The 16985-nt window shown below is 45.0% G+C and overlaps 2 protein-coding genes and 1 non-coding gene across 3 annotated transcripts in view; all 3 read right to left on the bottom strand.

Annotated features, from left to right (window-relative positions):
- Window positions 1-1023: 1023 nt before the first annotated feature.
- On the bottom strand, window positions 1024-3913 carry foxl3 (forkhead box L3). The gene is made up of 3 exons (XM_030339593.1): window positions 3665-3913; window positions 2743-2911; window positions 1024-2124 (listed from the first exon to the last, which is right to left on the bottom strand). Exons 1-3 carry the CDS (start codon window positions 3769-3771, stop codon window positions 1642-1644), a joined length of 759 nt encoding a protein of 252 aa, XP_030195453.1. The 5' UTR covers window positions 3772-3913; the 3' UTR covers window positions 1024-1641.
- A 2263-nt stretch (window positions 3914-6176) lies between these two features.
- Window positions 6177-16985, bottom strand: part of fam20cb (FAM20C golgi associated secretory pathway kinase b) — a 52775-nt gene continuing 41966 nt past the window's right edge. The window contains exons 4-11 of the mRNA XM_030339578.1: window positions 15433-15525; window positions 11548-11663; window positions 10983-11163; window positions 10380-10489; window positions 10021-10102; window positions 9727-9786; window positions 8551-8701; window positions 6177-8427 (exon numbers count right to left, since the gene is read on the bottom strand). Of these exons, the coding sequence (XP_030195438.1) occupies window positions 8323-8427; window positions 8551-8701; window positions 9727-9786; window positions 10021-10102; window positions 10380-10489; window positions 10983-11163; window positions 11548-11663; window positions 15433-15525 (898 nt within the window). The 3' untranslated portion in view covers window positions 6177-8322. The remainder of the gene's footprint in view (window positions 8428-8550; window positions 8702-9726; window positions 9787-10020; window positions 10103-10379; window positions 10490-10982; window positions 11164-11547; window positions 11664-15432; window positions 15526-16985) is intronic.
- trnar-ccu (transfer RNA arginine (anticodon CCU)) lies at window positions 11917-11989 on the bottom strand. Its single transcript has one exon. It is a non-coding gene; the product is annotated as a tRNA-Arg (tRNA).

The raw sequence follows: 16985 nt of genomic DNA on the forward strand, positions 1-16985 counted from the left end.
AGGGGCCACAATAAGCCATCAGCTACATATTCTGACGGCTTCCATGAGAACCTAATATGTGCATTGTGTGGGGGGGGGGCTAGCAATGTTGTTTGTTATTTTTCCCTCTCCTTCAATCTCAAAGACCCCTGCAGCCTTGAAACACTTTATGCTAAGTTAATTTACCCAAATCTAATAGCACATCCACACAGCCGTACAGCAAGCAGCAGCCTTATGCCATTCAACAACATCACCCACTTTGTTAATGGAAACCCGCTGATCCATAAATATTTGGCGTAGAGCTGCAGCAGACTGTGGCTGGGGGGCAGGGATCGATGAGGTGGGGAGGGGTGGGTATGTGTGTGAGGGGGGGTGGGGGGAAAAGATTTGCAAGGAGGCATAAGGTGCGCGTTTAATTATAATTTTCTCGGTGGCGCTTTGGGGAGGTAGTGGGAGTTGTGGGCTGGGTTGACGGGGACAAGGTGGAAGAGAGGGGGGGGTATTTAAATAGGGTCAGCGCTGAGGCTCACCTTGCAAGTGTTACGCTATATTAAATGCCATTCATGTTAAGCGTGGTGAAACCCTGTCTTTGATGTCGTTAAGGCATAATATAAAGGTTAAATTGAAAAATGTCCCCTTTTTTCGACGGCAATGCGAACACACAGTGATTGATCTCTCTTGTAGTGGGAATAAATGTTTTGGTGTTTTTTTTTTCTTTCAGACCCCTGTTTAGTTATGACTGCATAGCGTTTAGGAATGTAACGCAAAGGAAGTGCATTAAAATGTAAAAATGTACATCCGTCAGGCCGTTTGAAAAGGTCAATGTGGGGGGAATTAGTGGGTTTGTGTGGGTGTTGATTGATGGCGCAGCCTTGTCATAGCGGTACTGCTTTCCTTGGCATTCCTTGGCATTGAAAGCACGTTTAAAAGTTGTAACGTTTATGTCTTTAAATCTTTAAATCTTTATATCTGTGGGACTTGTGTCCTCCAATCGTAGCCTCTAGGTCGACTGAAACATGACAACATAAAGGCGATACAAGCATGTCATTACTGTTCAATTTAATCTATGTCAATGACATTCACACATGCCAAATAGACGTCACCATTTGAACATGGGTACATGAATAAAAATGCATACAAAAATAAGCGCGATTTGTTTGAGGGAATAGGCCAACCCTTTCAGCTGCTGGGATTCTGTCTCACTCCATGATGTGGAAAATCCCAAATGTTGACATCTTAAATTATGTTTAAGTATTTAAAATATTAAATATTATTTAGTTATAAGTTAATGGAATATGTTAATATTATTCTGTCAGCAGGTGTTGTTCATCACAAAATGTTTTTAACAACTTGAAATTACATTTAAGCAAGATTTACGTCAGCACAGGACTTACAGACTTTTGACAACAGGAACATGAACACTGTGTATCAGTCCAGGTTGTTCAAACACTTATTCAGTGTTTGGTTTCAATTCTTTGAATAATGTCTCGGTTTACTCAACCTCAATTCAACAAATCATTCCACACCTTCCCTTGCAATTCCCAATCAATTCAGTTCCACGTCTGGATCTCCCCCATTTTCCATTTCTGGAAGTGTCCTTGCTGAGTGTGTTTGTGAGTTTGTTTTGTTTCCAGGTCCTCTCAAAGTTTAGTCCATCACTCCTCACAGGGACCAGAAGTGGAGGTTGAGGTGCTGCGGCTCCAGCATGTGTATGGGGGGGCCCGGGGCCCCGATGTGAACGCCAACGCGCGGGGGTCTGAACCCCGGCAGCGGGGGCGGGGCGGGCGTAGACAGGATGTAGTCGATGCTGAACTTGATCTCCGGCTCCGGTTTCCCCCGAACCGAGTTGGGGGCCGGGGCGTTGGTGTCGGGCCCCATCGAGGGGCAGAGTGTGGGGTCTGGTCTGGGCGGGGGCGGGGGTGGAGGCGGAGGTGGAGGAGGCGGGCGTCCGAGCTGCCGGCTGCCGTGGGCCTCGGCTCGGGGGAAGGCTGGTTCGCCTGGGTCCCGGAAGCCGATCTTGATGTTCCGGCGGCGGCGGCGACGCCGGAAGTTTCCGTTCTCAAACAGGTCCAGCATGGACTCACAGCCCGTGGCGAAGGTCCAGAAGTTCCCCTTGCCCTTTTCGTTACCCTCCGTCCGTGGAACCTAGTTATAGCAGAACAACCACATTTGTAGTCAGGATAAAACAGTAACTCACATTAAGTTAGGGGTCGTACTGAAAGGCTTCAAATTAAGTATTTTAGGAATTCTCCTAATGTTTAATATTTTGAGGATAAGGGTTTTGTAAAATAAATTCATTATTATTTGTCTATACAATCATTACAATTATTCGATTTATTGTGATATTATCATTGCGTAGGATAAATAACATTTGTAAAACAATTCAGGAGATATATTAACACTACAATCATAGTAGAATTTATGATATCAATAATACTATACTCGTTAATGCACATAATTATCATAATTTCTATCAATCAGAAACATAATCATAATCAAGCACAATCCTGTATTTAAAAAATATATTACTTAATTTCACTAAGTCTTTGATTGAAACCCCTAAAGTCTCCTAGAGTCCGATGGGGGGCCCATCTTCTCTCTCTCTCTCTCTCTCTCTCTCTCTCTCTCTCTCTCTCTCTCTCTCTCTCTCTCTCTCTCTCTCTCTCTCTCTCTCTCTCTCTCTCCCTCTTCCCCTCTCTCTCTCTCCCTCTTCCCCTCTCTCTCTCTCTGTCTCTCTCCCCCTCTCTCTCCCCCTCTCCCTACCTTGATGAAGCAGCTGTTGAGGGACAGGTTGTGTCTGATGGAGTTCTGCCAGGCCCGCTGGTTGGAGCGGTAGTAGGGGAAGCGCCGCATGATGAACTCGTAGATCCCTGACAGGGTGACCCGCTGCTCCGGGCTCTGCTGGATGGCCATGGCTATCAGGGCGATGTAACTGAGACACACACATGCAGATGCATACGCACACACACACACACACGCAGACGCACGCACACACACACACACACACACACACACACACACAGAGACACACACACACACACACACACATGCATACACGCAAACACACACACACACACACACACACACACACACACACACACACACACACACACACACACACACACACACACACACACACACACAACACACACACACACACACAAACATATATAAGACACACAAAAAAACACACATTGAAGACACAAACACACACCCACACAAACAGACACAAAAGACACACACACACAGAAGACACACACATACAGAAACACACACACACAAACACGCACAGAAGACAAACGCAGACACACACACAAAAACAGAAGATACACACAGTTCAGATAGAGTTGTCGATTAAATCACCTGTCAAACTGTCTGTAATTGCTTTAGTTAGAGTTAATATACGATTGTTTTAAAATAATCGATCTATAATAATTTCTAGAAGCACGTATTTTTGGTGTGAAATCATTTGTTTGAAGATTTCTGCAAAAGAATATTGCTTTCTCGTTAAACTATCAAATCATCATCTGGAACTTTATTAAAGAGTTTTTGTTTGTTGAGTTTTTGTTTATTTAAATGCTAATTTATGTTTTAAATCTGAAAAATTCCAAAACTTCACATTCAATATATATAACCCAACAGCAACAACATCCATACAACGTGTAATAAAATGAATGCATCTCACCTGTAAGCGGGCCTGCACATCTTCTTCTCCTCATCCGTGCTGGAGGACGGGTACCCGTCTCCGTCATAGTTAAAACAATTGTACGGATACTGAGAATTATCAAACATTACGACACTTTAAGACACACACACAATAAAGAAAAGTGTCCTTGGTCAACAACACATCTGTTTTGCCTGAGCTTCCACCTCCTCTCCCATGTTATTTCTGCTTGTTGAGGTTCTGCCAGTGAGTGTGAGGACCTCATCTCGTCCGCCCTTGGTGGTGATGACGCCCCGCCCCGCCCCTCCCCTCCTCCTCCTACTCCTCCTCCTCCTAAGCGGTCGGTCCCCAGGTACCGCCGGGCTGATAGACGCTGGCCCTGCTGCCTGACCGTCTGAACCCGGGCGTGATCAACTGGTGACCCCCCCCCCCCCCCCCCATCCACTCGTTCTCCCCGCTTTGATTCTGGGTGGTCCTTCTGATGAGGAGTGTCCGTGTTTTATTTTTGTTTTTCCTTATAGTCCAACAGCCTAAATACAGTCGCCGTATGGTTAAACATCGAATCCCAATAACAATAAACAAGCTCTGGCCGACATTCTTGTTGTTTTATTTTTCCATAGCCCGCGATATCAGCGGGTTAACGAGTTCTCCATTCTGGGCCCCCCTCGCAAGGCGCGCAGACATTTAGTCAACAACGAGGAGTTCAAGATACCATCTATAAGTGCTCTGTAATGGCCATAAATTGCTTCCGTGAGTAAAACAGGAGATGTGTGTTTTCAAGGGCCCTTAACGGGCCAATTGGGGTGGTCCCGTGAGGCGACAGTGACCAGAGAAACAGCCTCCGGCCGCACGGGGCCCCTCCATGTGTGGGCCCCCGATGCGCCAGATAAACTGTGTTTGTAAGCAAGGCTTTGTGCGTTCCGATCGATTCGACCGAGTAACACGGAATACCTTGTTTGTTTCTACCAAGACCACCGAAACATTGGAAAGGTGCAAACACGAACGTCCATTCAAATGCGTATGGGTCGTTGTATAAAAATATATAATTCTAAATATATATATAGAATATTAGAAAATACGTAGCCTATAAGAAAATAAAAATATATACAGTAGGATATAGTGATTAGGCTACCCATAAATAGTTCAACTTTTAACCGACTAATAAGTGGCCAGTGACAGACATCGCCCTTTTAACAGATAGGCCTATAACATTAGCAGACAATTGTGTAAATTGGCCTTTTCTATTTGGAAGAGACAGAAGAGTAGAGAAGAGAAAAGAAGAAAGGAGAGAGAAGAGAACAAGAGATGATAAGAACAGAGAAAAGAGGAGAGGAGTTGAGTTTGGGGCCGAATCAGATTTGATAATCATCGCCTCTCATTCCCATGACGATGCTTCCTCTCCCGTCGCGTCTGCGGCCGGCCACACTCATTACATCTCCTGGTGTCTGATGTTTGTTAACGACCAGACGTCTCCCATTCATACTCTCTCTCTCTCTCTCTCTCTCTCTCTCTCTCTCTCTCTCTCTCTCTCTCTCTCTCTCTCTCTCTCTCTCTCTCTCTCTCTCTCTCTCTCTCTCTCTCTCTCTCTCTCTCTCTCTCTCTCTCTCTCTCTCTCACCATTATTTTTCTCTCTCTCTTCCTCTCCCACTACCTCTCTCTCTCTAAATAAATGCGTTTATGTAAACCAAGCGATGGCTTTTCCGGGGGCTGTGAGCTATCGCCCAGGGAAAGGTTATCAAAACACAACGGTACAGTGGGAACTGTAAACATCTTTATGTACAATAGCCAGGCTGAGGGGGCGTTTGTGTGGGCACTGTGGACTTTTGCAACATCCTTCCAATGTAAAACAAAGACGCTTTTGATACAATAATACAATAGGTTATAACAAAGTGTAGGCTCCCAAAAGCAATATAGGCCTATAGTTATTTATTATCAAATATTCCAGTTGAAATATTTCCACTATAGCAGTAGGCCTACTGTCCTATCAGCTGATGCCAAAATTGATTGTGTCGTGTTGTATTTTTTCTTCTTTTTGTTTCTACTATTAAAGATGTGAACCCCCATCAGCCCGAATTCGAAAACTTTTCAGAATTTCAACAAAATTCTTTAAGGATTCAGAGGGGGATAACACCTACGAGTAATCTCCATGGGTACGACCCAAGCCAACACTGAGAAACATTTGAGTGGTCTTGCGTCGTTCTGCGGTGAGCGTTGTTGTAGGCACACACCGTGGCGTTATACTTCAGGTCGGTGTCCGAGAAGCTTAATACTCTCTGGAAAAAAGACATGGATAAACACATACAAATGCTGATTAAATCAAACAACCCAAAGTTAAAAACTAACATTTAAATTCATTATATTTGAATGTTGTGGTTTTTGGGGGCTTGAATTGACAGACAAGAAGAACAGGATGATGAGGCTGTAGAACAGGTCATAAGGCTTGATATCACTGCATTGCGCAAAATGCTTTGACCCCATTCTTAATCTCCAATACCAATACATTCTTAATAGGAAGTTGACGCGTAATTCAGACTGTTCTGTACATTTCGTTTTATTGCACTTCTACCATGATGCAAAGAAACGCCACAGACAGTGAGTTCAATTAAAAAAACAACAGAAGCGTTTCATCCATAGTCTCTCTCTTCCTCTCTCTCTCACACACACAGGCACCCATGCGCGCACACAAATACACACACACACACCCACACACACACACACACACACACACACACACACACACACACACACACACACACACACACACACACACACACACACACACACCACACACACACACACACCACACACACACACACACACCATACCAACACGGGAACCATGGAAACTTATGTATGGAATAAATGGTATCAGCGTACACATAGCTATATAGGTAGACCTCTGGGACTATGTCTTGTGACATCCTCAAAACCCTTTGTTCAATAAACCACACATTCAAGTATTTCTATCATTGCACAGGCACTAGATTTTCCTACTGTATATATTAACTTTCACCCAACGAAATCTTCCACTGATTTGGGTTTTATCCCATAATCTGTCAGTAAGAAAGCATCAATATTTATCCCCGTTTTTTTTTATCTCTCCATAACACCAACATTTGGACACCAAACATACTTTTATAAAATTAACAAATATTCTCCAAACAAAAAATATCTAAAATGATAAACAAAATGTTCATTTGGCCTTTTGGTACCACAATCGTGTTGATCTAACTTTCCATATAACCTGGAATGTAATGTAATAGTAATGAAATAACATTAAAAACAACTAAAATGTTGTAAACACAACTGATGTAAACAGTTTGGCAAGCAATGGGATGTCAGTTTAATTAGAATAACAGATATGCGTTGGGTACTTTTTTCCTGGCTAAAATGTAAATGTGATTTGGAAACAGCAAAACCCACAATCTTTGATGTAAGTGGGGACAATTTCAAGAAAGGTTGTCAACTTCAGTAGTACAGCTAGATGTACTGTATGGCTCCATACATGTCTTTTCCGCCCTCTGCTAAACATTAGTTTCCCAATTCACCCATTCAATCCCAAAACAACAAATAGATGATTGACGTTTTGTATCGCTAATTTTAAATAATAAATATAAACTACAATAAATAATCTTCAAAGGGCAGTGATCATTTGACAGGAAAATGAAACTTTAACGATCCAGGAGTAAACCGGCACTCCCATCAAATATGTATATCCCAACTGCCAAAGAAAATAAGTAAGTAACAAGTAGGCTAAGTAAAATAATAAAAATAATCTTGTGCAAAAAAAAAAAGGCAATAAATCAACACAATATATTTTAACCAATGTCATTTTCCTCTTAATATTATCATCCAACTTCAAACACTTCTGGCCGTACAACAACACATTAAACACTTATTTCAGTTTCAGGGGGCTGAGTGTTTTGTAGTGTTCAGTGTGTGTGTGTGTGTGTGTGTGTGTGTGTGTGTGTGTGTGTGTGTGTGTGTGTGTGTGTGTGTGTGTGTGTGTGTGTGTGTGTTTTCTCCTTCAAATTCATTGAATTCTAACAGGTCCTTATCCAGACAAGGAGAAAAGGGTAACCTCCCAAGAATCGTTCATTCTTTCACTGTTTGGTAGCGCTGCTGAATGGGGGCAGGTGGCAATAGCTAGCCTGCTACACTAGCCTGCTATGCTAGCCTGCGATGCTAGCATCAGAGTAGGGGAGGGGTTTCTTTAAGGTGATGCGGTAGGGTCCGATGCTGTGTATAATCCAGTCAACTCATTCCGAACACCAGCTTTTTGTTCATCAAGTCTTTACACTTTGTGTTTTTGTATCAGAGAGGCTGTCTCTCTTTCTGTCTCTCTCTCTCTCTCTCTCTCTCTCTCTCTCTCTCTCTCTCTCTCTCTCTCTCTCTCTCTCTCTCTCTCTCTCTCTCTCTCTCTCTCTCTCTCTCTCTCTCTCTCTCTCTCTCTCTCTCTCTCTCTCTCTCTCCCAGCAGAACAACGCCTTGGGTTCCTTGGGGCAGCCATCCCCATGAGTTTAAAATAGCCGAACGTGTCCATCCACTGTGTGGTCAGTTTCACAGCCATAGCCGTCTCAGATCAGCAGCCGGCGACCAGAGGAGGAAATCAAAAGTCTATTCCGGGTCCCATATCTCCAGGAAGTTTCAGGTCCTTCTAGCATGCGCCTCCCCGGCCAGCTACCTCTGTCTGGGGGATGTGTGCGCTGGCTCCCCCTGGAGGTCGTCCGCCACCACGTTGCTGTAGCCCTCCTTCTCGATGCAGTCGGCCAGCACGGTCAGCACCTGAGCAGCAGCAAGGACCAAGGCATCACTGATCAGCCTCACAGTGAAGTTCCTTGGAACTAGCTCTATATAGTTAGGGTTAATTCACGGTCTAGGGTTACACACACATACACAGACACACACCTGGCGGAGGCGGCGGTCCATGGCGTCCAGGTGGGGCTGGATGAGGATGGGGGCGAGGTGGTCTCGCAGCAGGGACTGGGCCATCATGGAGGACAGCAGGTACTCCTGCTTGGCCAGCAGCTGCAGACGCAGGTGGGTGGACTTCTTCACCCTGGGGGGCGAGGAACAGGAAGACAGGGTTAGGAACAGAGAGACAGGGTCAGGAACAGGCAGACAGGGAGACGGGATCAGGAACAGAGAGACAGGGTCAGGAACAGGGAGACAGGGTCAGGAACAGAGGGACCGGGTCAGGAACAGGGAGACAGGGTCAGGAACAGAGAGAACGGGTCAGGAACAGAGAGACAGGGTCAGGAACAGAGAGACCGGGTCAGGAACAGAGAGACAGGTTCAGGAACAGAGAGACAGGGTCAGGAACAGGGAGACAGGGAGACGGGGTCAGGAACAGGGAGACAGGGTCAGGAACAGAGAGACCGGGTCAGGAACAGAGAGACAGGGTCAGGAACAGAGAGACAGGTTCAGGAACAGAGAGACAGGGAGACGGGGTCAGGAACAGGGAGACAGGGTCAGGAACAGAGAGACCGGGTCAAGAACAGAGAGACAGGGTCAGGAACAGAGAGACAGGAGGACACGGAGACAGGGAGACGGGGTCACCTCCATGAGAATCAGAGCTGCTTGCTCTGGAACCACTTTGATTCTGGACCCTGGTTTCAATGTTCTGGATTCAATATATCTTGTCTGCATGTTGTGGGTTTTAATCCTTTTTGTTTGTTCTTATGTGTTACAACAACTTTTGTATCTTTTATTCTTCAAATCAAGAACATTTAAGCTTTTCTTTTGTACTTATCTATTGTCGCTTCTTTTCTCATAAAATCGAGTGCTATAGGTGCAGTGTGTGAGTTTGCTATCCTCATATTCTAAATTCGGCCAAATCATACACATTGCACCTTTAAAACATATGTTGTGTGAACCTTTTGCAGACAAAGAAGAGGCTTTCGGCATTCTTCTGCATGACACAAAACCCAATCTGTGTTTTATTCATTCAACCAAAGTGTCATTGATTCTCCATGTATTCTCTGTTTAACCAATCACCAACAACTAAACTAGTGGCCTCCCAAGAAACAAGTTCTCCGTAGGACACTATGTAATCTGGTCTATTTGACTCTGATGGCTTCTCACCTGCAGCACTGGCTCAATGGCACCAGGATCGAGACCTCATCGTGAGAATGCTTTCCAAACCTGCAACGGACGAGGATACACATATGAATTTAAGTATAAAGGTTCTGTCCGCTTTTCTGCAAGTATAATATTAAAAAAATCTTCAGTAGTACAGCTGTGTATTAGGTAGATCCATTTGACTGTACTGCCCTCTGCTGGACAGATGTGGAAGAGATCTTCTTAATTTACCCAATTGACCCAAATCAAATTTTGCATTTTAACTGATGAATGAATCTGTATATCAGCGCCCCCTACCCTCTGCCGTTGTCCAGGTGGATGATGAAGGTCTCGTTTCCAAACTTCTCAAACGTCTCGTAATGGTGGCGGTCCATGTTTCCTGCAAAGACAAGATACTGTCATTGTGACTGACAGTAACTATGTGTGTGTCAGTGTGTGTTTGCGTTGGTCAAGTGTTATTTTGGTTTGTTATTATTACTTTATTTTAATTATTTTAATATTAGATTACTTCCGGTTCATGCTATTACAGGTAACAAATAATATTTAAAATGTTCAAACCCCTAATATTGTACATGGAAGTGCAGTTGTACATGTGTTTCAGGAAGTGGGGTTTGGCGTGCATTCTCATTGATCAACATCCTCTTAGCCCCACCCACCCATGAGGAAGTCGAACACGGTCATGTCCATGATGTCCAGCAGCCGCGTCCCGCTGTCGTACGGGGGCGTCTGTTTCACCTCCTCACAGTAGTCTGGGTCCACCTCCCACCTTAGAACAACACAACGAAGAGTTTAGCAACTCTAAACATCACCACAAGCAGGTATTTAGCACCTTAAAACAATACGGAAACAAGGCGTTTAAACAACATGACAACAAAGAGTACAGCACTTTAAACAGCATGACAACAAAGAGTTTTACAACTCTAGCAACACCAAAGCAAGGAGTTTAGCCCCTTAAAATAACACCACAACATGGAGTTTAGTACCTTAAAACAACACGACAACAAGGAGTAAACAAGATATTTAGAAAAAATCTTTAAATACTCTAAAAGTAAAATTAATACAAATAAAATAAATATAAATACATATATTTTAAAGTGGGTCTCATCAGAGACTTAATTTGGCGCCTTTACCGTGATTTTTTAAAATTTAATTATCACTTTATTTCAAATAAACAAAGAAGAAGATTTTAAAGGTTTCATTATGCTTTAATTAGGCCTCAATTTGAAGAAAATAAAACTCGGGGGGAGGATGGGACTCACTCAGCCTTCTTGCGCTTGTGGTAGGACCTCCTCCAGGGGTTCCTCCAGGTCTTCCTCTTGGCCAGGGCCAGGTCGGGCAGGAAGGCAGCCAGGGAGCCCTCTATCTGGTCAGGCTTCCCGCACAGAGCGTGCTCCGTGGAGCAGTAGTAGGAGCACTCCCCGTAGAAGCAGATGTTGTTGGCTGCGGAAACCAGACAGGAAACAAAAGGGTTTCTACTCCCAAAATAATTTGAGGAAAATCGTTCAACATTCAAGTAGAGGCAGAGCTAGTTGGCTGTAAACAGAGGGGGGGAATAATAGACAGGAAAGAGAGTTTGACTTTCATTCATGTTTTTGGGTACTAAAAATACATTGTCTTTGGATGCAGTAAATGTCAGTTTCTGGGTTGTTGCAGGGGTTGTACTTATTTCCTCCTGTAACGGAGTAAAATACTTATTAAAACTGCAAATTAATTTGCAGGTCTAAAATAAATATTTTTAAATAAATAAACAAAACTTAAAAAAATGGTACAATTATCACCGTAAATGTGTATTTAATAGTGAATAATACAATGCTCCTGCAGTACCTGGGGAGATGAAGAAGGTCCTCCACAGCTTCTTGTCCTTGGTGATGTCCTTGATCTCCTTGGTCATGTTGACCAGCCTGCCCGCCACCGGGGGAACCCGCCGGAAGTCCAGGATCCTGAGAGCGGCCGGAAGAACACACATTTAGGGACTAAATACACACAACTGTGTCTGCTTGACGCCAAAATAAAGCAAAACAATATGTGTACCCTCTAAAAGTTGTTATCTTTTGGCATTTTATGGAGAGGGGAGATGGAGAAATATTGTTGGGAAAGTTCACTTTCTATTATGGCATATTATATTATAATGGTTGATCCATTTTGGAAGCTTCCTGTTAAGTCACTCCTGAACCCATAAGTAAAAACACAAACCACCCCAGACGGGACTCGAACCCACAATCCCTGGCTTAGGAGGCCAGTGCCTTATCCATTAGGCCACTGGGGCTGCACGTGGTCAAACACGAATGGGGGCAAACCATTTCTGAGCATTATAACGTGCTTGCAGTTTTTCGCCACCAGAGGGCAGTCTAGCGCAACGGCATGCGGTTGATCAAACAGGAAATTTAATAAATCATTGAATATCAGGCCATTGTGTTGCATGTATAATAACAGTTTACAAGGCCAGTTGCTCATTCATATGTATGTATATATATTAGCTATAACCATCAATTTAGGTTATTTGATGAAAACAGAAAAGAGCAGGGACAAAGAGGAATGTTTGAAAAAGGTTGTCTCAAGCAATCAGTGTCGGTATGTAATAATGTCACTGCGAATGATATCCTGTCACTGCGAATCATATCCTGTCTGCTACAGTGTGTGTGAGGGTTTGTTTATATATGTATGTGGGCACGCGTGTGTGTGGGCAGGCGTGCACTTGTGTAGGTAGGTAGGTGTGTGTGTGTGTGTGTGTGTGTGTGTGTGTGTGTGTGTGTGTGTGTGTGTGTGTGTGTGTGTGTGTGTGTGTGTGTGTGTGTGTGTGTGTGTGTGTGTGTGTGGTGTGTGTGTGTGTTTCTTTAACTACTGTAAGTACCACCTTAGTATAACAGCCACAGCACTTTAGAAATGCCCTGCTCTGACCAAACCTGAAGGCCAAGGCCTTCAAGGCCAAGACAGGTGACAGAACATAGAGACAGAGAGAGAGAGAGAGAGAGAGAGAAAGAGAGAGAGAGAGAGAGAGAGAGAGAGAGAGAGAGAGAGAGAGAGAGAGAGAGAGACAAGTGATTGCGAAGAGGCGTATAAATAAACAGGAAGAGATGGTAGCTTTGAGAGGAACATGAATGTGTTTCAGAATGCCCGTGCTTCTTTTCACTTCTAAAATTCCCTTTTCCACCGCCACAATGACACCTGATTTTGAATCCATTAATTCTCTTCACACAAGACGAGTGAGAGACAGGCCCGTAGGAAATACAAGATAAGAGATCCCGACGTGCAGACACGCAGGCAGCCAGGCCGACTTACGGAGCATACTGTCCTGCTGAGCCCAGGCGTGCTGCCATGCCAAAGGGAACCATGGCAGCTTCAATCAAATTCCTTCTCCTTCAGTCCTCCAAAAATCCCTCTCTGACTCTCTCGCTCTCTATCCCCCTCTCTCTCTCTCTCTCTTCCTTTTCTCTCTCTCACGGCTGCGCTCTGATTCGTCCTCACCAAACGGTTAATTTGTTCCCAAGGCAGATCAAAGCAAAGCAGTCTTTTTTTAATCGAACCACATAATTAATGACGCGCAGAGAATTGTTCATAACAAGATAGAGTGGGTCGGTGTGGGTGTGTGTGTCTTTGAGGTTTTATGTGTATTGCTAGAGAGTGTATGGCTTGTGTTTGTATATGTTCAAGCATACATATCAATTAGGACATACTTTGTGTTACAGAGTTTAGAAAAGGCTATTATGGGCTTTCTGTTGGTGTTATTTTGTGATGTGTGTATGTGTGTGGTGTATATCTATTTCTGTGTATAAAAGCATGCGTTCTGCATGCATCTGTATGTGTGTCTGTATTTAAAGATGTGTGTATGTCTATGTATGTATGATTGTGATATATAAATATATATATGCGTTTGTGCACATATTGTGGTTAACGTGTGTGTGAGTGTATGCATGTGCGTACTATGCACGCATAGTGTGTGTTTCCGTTTGTGTGCATAAAGTGTGTGAATATGTGTGCTGTGTGCATGCTGGTTGGTGTGTGACTGTGTGTGTATGTTTGTGTGTGTGCGCGTGCACAGTCTGTGTGTGTGTGTGTGTGTGTGTGTGTGTGTGTGTGTGTGTGTGTGTGTGGCGTGCGGGCATATAGTGTGTTAATGTGTGTGTGTGTGTGTGTGTGGCGTGCGGGCGTATAGTGGGTTAGTGTGTGTGTGTGGCGTGTGCGGGCCGGGTCCCTGGGCGTCAGCCGGGCCCGTGGGCCCAACACCAGCCAGAGTGGAGGAGCCAGACTTTAATTGAGAGCAGACTGGATGAGAGGGAAGTCGGGCCTGCTGCTGCCTTATATAGACCCTCACAGCCTCCGCCTCCCCTTTAAGACACACACACTCACACGCCATGTGGATGTGGGTGAGTGCGTGTGTGTGAGTGTGTGTGACACTGCGTCACACACAGACACACACACACTCACACACACAAACACACACACATTGTTTCATAGTGTTTTTCATGGGTGTATGTGTGTGTTTCTTGGTTTCGGTGAGTCAGGGTGTGTGTGTATGTATTTCTGTTTGTCAGCGTGTGTGTTTGTGTGTGTGTGTGTGTGTGTGTATTTGTTTGTTTGTGCGGGTAATTCTGTGAGTCAGCATAAGCATTAGTGTGTATGTGTGAGCATCTGTGTGCGCGTGCATGTGTGTGTGTGTGTGTGTGTGTGTCAGGACGTGTTTGTGTGTTCATATATGTGCCTGTGCGAGCTAGTGTGTGTGTGTGTGTGTGTGTGTGTGTGTGTGTGTGAGTTGGCATGTGTCTTTGAGCACATGTCTGTGAGCATATGAGTGCATGTGTGAGCTTGTGCATGTGTGAGCTTGTGTGTGCGTATGTGTGCATGTGCGTGTGTGTGTGTGTGTGCGTGTGTGTGTGTGTGTGAACCCCAGATGTGCAGCAGACTGCATCATGAGAGGGCTGATATCACCACAGCTGCTGAGTTGTGTCATTCCCCCCTGGGCTGCAGCGCACTAACCACCACTTCCTCTCATTTGAGAACACATGTGTGGCTTTAAAGAGCTGTGTGTGTGTGTGTGTGTGTGTGTGTGTGTGTGTGTGTGTGTGTGTGTGTGTGTGTGTGTGTGTGTGTGTGTGTGTGTGTGTGTGTGTGTGTGTGTGTGTGTCTGTGTGCGTTCATATTGGAAGTTGTCACCAGAGTTAACAACACATCCCTCCACTCTTTAATGCCCTACTGTTGCCATGGCAACGTGGGCTTGGCCTTTGAACCCAGACGCTGATCAGAATGAGGGGCGGCCTGGGGGTTCCTCTGCTCTAGGACCCGCCTTCTCATCCCGCAAAGTATTTGTCAGACGCAGATTTGTTTGTTTGAGAGAGAGAGAGAGAGGGAGAGGGAGAGGGAGAGGGAGAGGGAGAGAGAGAGTGAGAGAGAGAGAGAGAGAGCGGTGGAGTGCAGGAGGAAGGCAGACTGTTCACAGGAGTCGTCCAACAGTTCCTCACTATTTTTGTCTCTCGCTCCCTCGCTCTCACTCTTTCCCTCTCTCTCTCTTTTTGTCTCTCTAACTGTCTCTCTGCCTCTCCCTCTCAATTCCAATCCCACTTCTAATTTGATTAGAAGTGGATTTAGATTTATAATATTGTCAATGAATTCGCCATAGATCCTAATTTTTTTGCATGTGTGCATGGTAGTGTGTGCGCGCATGTGCATGTGTGCATGTGTGTGTATGTGTGCATGCGTGTGTGTCGAGCTCACCTGTCCAGGTGAAAGGCGGCGATCTCAGCGTTGTGTCGCTCGAAGTCCGAGAAGTAGAAAAAGTCTGGCGGTGTCTCCTGATCCCGGGTCTGTCTGTAAGGGAACACACACACACACACACAGACACACGCACACACACACACACACACACGCACACGCACACACACACACACACAAACATAGAGGTTAGAGGTGGTCCGCAAAATAGAATGACTTACTGGAATATCAGTGTGGCCACTGAGCCATTGCTAACACACTAAACAGCAGGCTGAATAACAAATGGTTACTCATTAGGGTGTAACATTCCTACTTCTATTTTTGTAATGGATTTATTCCGGCGTTTATGCATGACACTTTTTGTGGTCTCCATGATATTGGAAGTGAGATAATCCTTGTTGTAGCCGAAACCCCCCCCCCGCCCATCCCCCCCTGTCGAACCACACACTCACACACTCCGCATCGCATTCATTTATGCACTTCATTCACCACAGGATGACTCCAAAGGCTCTGCTTATCCTTTTTACTGCTGTGTCCGCACTTGTCGAGAACCAAGCCGAGCCCCCCCCCCCCCCCCCCCCCAGCACACACACACACACACACAGTTAAACACCATCCTGACGGACACACCGTAGAGAAGGCCCTATTCAAGGTCAAAGCCGTTTCTCTTTTTGCCTTTTTTTCTTCTTCTCCTCAAGTGTCCATTACGGTGTATTTTATGGCTAACACTTTTGAACCTCTTACTCAGACTCAACACACACACAGACACACACACACACACACACACACACACACACACACACACACACACACACACACACACACACACACACAACACACACACACAAACACACATACACACACGCAAACCCACGAAAGTGCTTTCCACATCATATTATTGTGTAAGGCTCTTACTGGGAGAAGGCATGCGATGCTTAAGGGCTTAAACAGCAGAGCTGGAGGAACAGAGGCCAGGACGGCCAGGGATGGGGGCTGCGGAGGGGAGGGGGGAGGGAGAGGGCAGCTAGCCCAGGGAGTAGCAGGGCTGTCTGGCTACCGCGGCCTGGATATGCTGGAGGACCCTCAAGCGCAGAATAGGCCGGTTTTCTTTCCCTTGTTGAGCCCTTTGTATCACTGTTTGCACGAAGAATGCTATAAATAAAGATTGACTGAATGATGGATTTTTAAACGGTGGATTTAATGTTTGGATACCTGTCAATGGAGCCTGATGTAAATTCTGATATTAAACATATCAAAAATGACGGAAGCGTTTATTTACCAGTGGCGTATGTTATAAAAATAGCCCAAAGGATATGCAACGCACAACAAAACACTAATGCATTTTGAGGTTTTCCGCCACATTAACATCTTACTACTCAGGCTTCATTGCGCCCCTGTTTAACGTCTCAATGTCCAGGTTAGGAAACAATGAGAGCACTGAGGAAGGTAGAGGAGGGCTCAGGGAGCAGACATGTTGCTTCAGCGGTCGCAGAACGACCCGGAGACGTGGAAAAGACAGAAAACCTTGTTGGCAATGTATCTGACTCTCCGCAGCT

This window comes from Gadus morhua, chromosome 18 (genome assembly GCF_902167405.1).
Source record: "Gadus morhua chromosome 18, gadMor3.0, whole genome shotgun sequence".
Taxonomy (NCBI): domain Eukaryota; kingdom Metazoa; phylum Chordata; class Actinopteri; order Gadiformes; family Gadidae; genus Gadus; species Gadus morhua.

Bases quoted from the DNA above. Each gene is read 5' to 3' on its own strand.
- foxl3 (XM_030339593.1), bottom strand. From the start codon at position 3,771: ATGTTTGATAATTCTCAGTATCCGTACAATTGTTTTAACTATGACGGA. The intron at 2,912-3,664 runs GTGAGATGCATT...TGTGTGTCTCAG, and splicing joins ATGTGCAGGCCCGCTTACAG to TTACATCGCCCTGATAGCCA. The intron at 2,125-2,742 runs GTAGGGAGAGGG...TGCTATAACTAG, and splicing joins TCAACAGCTGCTTCATCAAG to GTTCCACGGACGGAGGGTAA.